This window comes from Poecilia reticulata, linkage group LG18 (assembly GCF_000633615.1).
Source record: "Poecilia reticulata strain Guanapo linkage group LG18, Guppy_female_1.0+MT, whole genome shotgun sequence".
NCBI lineage: Eukaryota > Metazoa > Chordata > Actinopteri > Cyprinodontiformes > Poeciliidae > Poecilia > Poecilia reticulata.
The window spans coordinates 6,635,655-6,641,525 of record NC_024348.1 but is presented as its reverse complement, the minus strand read 5'-3'; the positions used below and the strand labels follow the sequence as shown (position 1 = coordinate 6,641,525).

Here is a 5,871-nt window from a genome sequence, read left to right as displayed (position 1 = left end):
CTGGACTGAAGCTCAGCAGTACTGCAGAGAGAAACACACTGACCTGGTCACAGTGACTAACATGAAGGACATGAAGAGACTCATCAAGATTTCAGCTGGAAATCAGAGGGAAGCTTCGATTGGTCTGTATGATCAACAACATGGTACCAGAACATGGCGCTGGTCTCTGCCAGGAGTGGAGTTTGATGAAACAAACTGGGCCACTGGAGAACCGACTGATAATGGAAATCGACATGAGAACTGTGTGATTGTGAATAAAATACTCAACTGGATAGACACCCAGTGCCAAATTACAAAACATTTCCTCTGCTATAATGGTGAGAATGTTCATCTACTTATCAGTTATTTTTATATGGTTTGTCCAAACAACATGAGCATAAATATGTCTGATTACTCCACAGAAACTATTACAACCCATAAATATCACTTGATTAAAGAGAAGAATTCCTGACTGGAAGCTCAGAGTTACTGCAGAGAGAAACACACAGACCTGATCAGTGGAATGAAGCAGCTACAGGATGGAGAGGTGGAGAAGATGATGAACTCTGCAAGTGATTACACACACATTGGTCTGTTCAGAGACACATGGAGGTGGTCAGATGGAAGCAGTTTCTCTTTCAGACACTGGAATAAATGGTTTACCAATCACAACCCCAACAGTGGTGAATGTGGCGTTACTGTGTTTAATGGTGAAGGCAGATGGATTAATAGAAAGTGTTTTACAAGAAATTCCTTCATCTGTTATGATGGTGAGTTGGTGTAAACAAATACTATGATTATGTCAACATTAGAACTGTGCAATTTCTAATTTTAAGTATTAGTTAATTTATTTCATAGATAATTTCACTGCATCAAGCAAAAGCCTCAAAAAGTTTTGTTTGGACCAGTGATGGATTAGAAACCAGTTACATTTACTCAGAAATTTACTTTCGCAGCATTTTGGGTAAAATGCACTTTTGGTAGTTTTAATTTAAACCACAATACTTTCTACTATTACTTGAAATATTGCTGCTATATCTAGAGTAATACTTCTAGATTTTCCACAAACTCTGCAAAACTTCATTGAACAAACATATTTTGAGCATAAACGCTCCGGATCAAAAAACAAACCAACAAATGATGTGAAAATGAGACTTCCTGTTTGTACACAAGCTCTGTTGTTCTAATGTTATTTTCCATCCAGTGAGGCATTTGGAGGTCAAGTGAAAATACAGTGACCACTATACAGCTCTGGTAAACATTAAGAGTCCACTGCACTGAACCCCATTGAAAATCTCATGATTGTTCCACCAAATATTGATTTCTTAACTGTTCTTGTGTTAAGACATTAGTTTTATTGTTAAATGAACATGAACTTGTTTTCTTTGCATTATTTAAGCTCTGAAAGCACTGCATCTGTTTCCTGTTTCTGACCATTTCTCTTTTTCTGCTAATAAATACTAAATATTTGCTTGGAATTTCAGTGACATGTCAGTAGTTCATAGTATAAAAGAACAACGTTCATTTTACTCAAACATAGACTTATAAAGAGTAAAATCAGAGAAACTGATCATTTTGCAGTGGTCACTTAATTTTTTTATCCCCGGAAATACTTTTGCCTGTTTTAATATACTGTGTAAACTTTAGCTACTGGTATATTATTTGTTTCACAAGATTTATGTTAAGAAAATTGGACATGGAATTTTTTTTTTTCTACTTAAATTTATTTTAATATTATGTTATGCATATGGATCATTTATGCTATTTTTGTCTTTAAAACACCACAATTTTGTACATTCTGATGACATCATGTTGATATAAATCAGAGGCTATTATGAGTTACTCCGTATTGTATTTTTAATCAGATTTTTAATTTTATTTGAGTAATTTCTTACTTGTAATTTTGCTTGAGGAAAAATATTTGAAAGTAGTGCTACTCTTACTGGAGGGCAATTTTTGGTAGATCTACCACCTCTGGTTTAAAACCAAAGACATATCTGTTGTTCTTGATAAAATTAGTTTATGGTCATTATTTTTTAATGCTGATCAATTCTGTGACAGATAATGTGATCCTGATCAAAGAGAAGATGAACTGGGAGGACGCCTTGACCTACTGCACAGATCACCACCATGACCTGGTCACCATCACCAACATGGATGATCAGAGATGGATCCAGGAGAAAGTCAAGGAGGCATCGACTGATTATGTCTGGATGGGTCTGCGCTTCACCTACACTCTGGATTTCTGGTTCTGGGTCAGTGATGAGGTGGTCAGCTATAAGAACTGGGCTTTAGATGGAAAGATGGACGACTGTGACATGTCTGGAGCCATGGAGACAAAAGGGGACCATCTGTGGAAAAAGGTAAAGGATACTGAGAAGTTTAATTTCATCTGTTCTAAGAATTAAACCTGAAGCTATTCCTTTTGAGAATCATGATTTGTTGTCATATATCATACAATATGAATTTATTTTGCATGATGTGAAAGAATTTGAGTTGATTTTTTTTGTCATTGTTGGTGTTCCTCAGTTTTTTCTCTTCAGTTCTACCTTGTTTTTTACTTCTGTTCTTCCTCAATGATTCTAGTTGGGTTTATTTCTTTTTCTAGTCTTTCTTAGTTGTTCTAGTTTAAGTATTCTGTGTTCCTTAGTCCTTATTAAATCAGTCTTGTTTCTGTTCAGTTCATTTATGGTTTCTCCTTATATCTTTGTCTCCCTAGGTTACCACGTTTCTTTAGTCTTAGAGTTTCTTTGGTGTCAGAATTATTTCCTTCTCCCATATGTAATCTTCTTCACTTCCCCGTCTCACCTTCTCTCCTCCCCTCAGTCTTCTCCTCCTCCAACCACTCACACCTGCAACCAAGTAGTTCATCAGTCAGGTCTATTGCTCCCACGCTTTACCTCCCAGTTCTTAAGCCTCTCTGTCTCAGCCAATAGTCACCAGTTTGTACTTGTTACTTATGTCACCACACTCTTCTTATGGTTCCTCAGTGTTCTCATCATGTCTCTGGATTGGCCTTGTTTTGGATTTTCTTGTTTCTTTTTACTTTTATGTTTTTGGGGTTTTTTTTTTTTTGTAAATTGGGGTTTTTGTTTTCATTAAATATCCACAACTGATCCACGTCTGTCGCCTGCTGCATTTGGGTCTGTAATTAATCAACACTATGACACCAATAACTAACTGAAATAAATACACAGTTTAAAAATGTTTAAATTGAGTTTGCGTTTCTGTACCACTTTGCATAAGATGTTTTCTTTTTTCTTTCACCAGCAAAATTGTTAGCCTGTTTAGTTTTTCTTTTCTTTTTTTTTTTTTTTTTTTTTATGAATAAGGAACATGCAAACAAACTAGACCCACAGGGATCAAGTTTAAATTTGACCTTTAATTTGACTGCAGTGTTTTATACGAGTGATTCATCTGGAAACAAAATAAACATTGGTTGGCTTCTTTTAATGTGCATCACTTTTTAAAATCTAATTATGTATTCTCTATCAATTTATTGATGTAAAATAAGTATTGCTCCATTGTTTATTTCCTAGTTCTGGGAGTGAAACATTTTTGTACCATTGCACCCTGATGGGGTTTTATGTTGTATTATGTGCTCCGATAATACATCTTTAAGTAAAGTGTGAAAACAATATATTACACAAGTGTTGTAAAATAAAGTGAGCAGGTGTGGTTTCTGAAAAATAGCAAAAAATAAAATCAAGAACAATAAGTTGTGCTCTTTACTCCGATGACAGATTAAGTCAGCCTGGTCAATAAAAAATAAAACCTTGCAAGAAGCTGTAATGTATCATCACCAACACGGATGGTCAGAGATGAACCCAGAAGAAAGTCAACAACACCTGACTGATTATGTGTGGATGGGTCTGCGCTTCAACAGCACTCTTCATTTCTGGTTCTGTAAGAAGAATCTGGACTTTGAAAACAGGTGGATAAATGTGACATTTCTGGAGCCATGGAACCGAGACACAAGAAATAACAGAGAGGAATTTAATTTCATTTGCTTTAAGCTTTAGATTGTTCTGTGCCTGTGTGCGCTTTTTAAAATAGTATAAGATAACATTACTATATCTGTATCTATAAATACATTTCTGACATAACCTCGTTTGTCATTATGAATAACTTTGTCTCTTCTGGTTCTCCTTCTCATGAGGCGTCCCTCAAGGCTGCATTTTGGCCCAATTTTATTTCAAATTTATCTGCTGCCATTTAGAGCAACTCTAACTCAGTACCAGTTAGTTGTCCCTGTAGCCTGGTTGCCATGGCGTTCCATTGTGTTCTGGATTATATTTTTGCTGTCAAACAGTGTTTTTGCCAGAATGTTGTTATTTCTAAGCTAACAGACGACTGAATATTTGGCAGAAATGCCACTACAGGTGTTAATGCTTTGACTTTAAAGAAAAACATTCAAACTTTGATTGGGATTTTACATTTAAGATCTAATTTACTATGTAGTCAGGAAAAGCTTCTTTCAGTGGCGTCATTTGGTCAAAGTTAAAACTATTTTACACATCAACCCAGACAGGAGAAAACCATTCATGGTTTCATTTTCTCCAAACTCGACTCTTGTGACGTCCTCAACGTCTGAATCTCCAAACTGAGACAAAATCACCTTCAGCTTGTTCTGAAACACAAGATGAATAAAATCACAATAAGTTTATCTGAATTTTGGATTGACTAAAATAGAGAAGTTTAAGGGGGATGGATAATTTTGAAACACACTGTACACTATAAAACTTAAAAAATAGAATATTAAATTAAAAAAAGGGAACAACTTTCTATCCTTTCCCCTGATCTACTAGTTTTGCATCGGGGGAAAAACAACGTCCTGGTTGAGAATAGAGGGATCTGCTACCATTATTTGCATCTGCGTAAAGTTTACTTTTTCTGTTACCAGCAGCTCTAAAAACACGTCAAACACCAACATTTGTTCATATCGACAAAAAGTGCCTCAGCTGACAGAGGCTGATTTAGAGAAGAAGGATCACACATCTGTTACGTTTGACCCACAAAACTCAGAAAAGGTAAGAGTTTATTTCATAAGATTGTTTAAGCTAATAATCATTTTCAGTAATTCATATCCCTTCGTCTAGGTTGCATCTGTGGAGGAAAGCAAAATAATTTGAGTTAGAAGAAAAGAAAGAACATGTGGTGTAATTATGGTGAACTGGTTTTACCCTACTGGTTTTGAAGTTAGGGGTGGTTAACATCACCATTTGAAAGAGAACTTGAGAAAAGTATAGAAGGACTCCTGCAATATATAGTGGAGTAAAGAAACTAGATGTAGGTTTTGTTCACTCTTAGTGCTTAGATTTTTGTCCTATTGCATTTTTATCTTAGTTATAATATCATATTAGAGTTTGGTGAACAGCTTATAGTGTCTCTATTTTGTTACATGTCGTCACATTTCCATTCTGTGAAAATCCTCCTTTTCCTGTTGAAGCTAAAAAAATGCTAAAGCAATGCATTGTGGGATTACCAGTGAGTCCTTCATGGCCAGAAGCCCAACAACATCAGCGCAGATTAGAAATTTCTTTCATCAACAGAATACCTCCACCACGCCCTGCCACACCTGAGGTTTGAATAAAGAAATGAAATGTTTAAAATTAAATTCTATAAACGAGTTGTGTCAGCATAGCTCTGGCTGCTACGAAGGAAAGACATAAATCTACTGAGAACAGCTTTAGGTGAAACAAGATGGTGAGATTTTATGAGCATACTCATGTTTTGTCATGTATAATGTTATGTTTTTTGGGTTAAAGAAAAACAGAGCAGAGTGTCACTCTGTCTGTCTTCATCTCTCTGCTCTCATTGTTTCTCTGTCCAGTGGAGGGAGAGCTGCAGCTTTTCACTGTTTAAATGTTCTTCATCCAACAGAGACAAACT

At 35.7% G+C, this 5,871-nt stretch overlaps 2 protein-coding genes across 2 annotated transcripts in view; both read left to right on the top strand.

Moving 5' to 3' along the window:
* The window catches only part of LOC103480337 (C-type mannose receptor 2-like), a 14,912-nt gene extending 12,196 nt beyond the window's left edge, over positions 1–2,716 (top strand). The window contains exons 5-6 of the mRNA XM_008435227.1: positions 2,101–2,342; positions 2,699–2,716. Of these exons, the coding sequence (XP_008433449.1) occupies positions 2,101–2,342; positions 2,699–2,716 (260 nt within the window). The remainder of the gene's footprint in view (positions 1–2,100; positions 2,343–2,698) is intronic.
* Positions 2,717–4,887: 2,171 nt separating this feature from the next.
* Positions 4,888–5,871, top strand: part of LOC103480336 (C-type mannose receptor 2-like) — an 8,809-nt gene continuing 7,825 nt past the window's right edge. The window contains exon 1 of the mRNA XM_008435225.2: positions 4,888–5,009. The gene's annotated coding sequence lies outside the window, so the exon portion shown is untranslated. The remainder of the gene's footprint in view (positions 5,010–5,871) is intronic.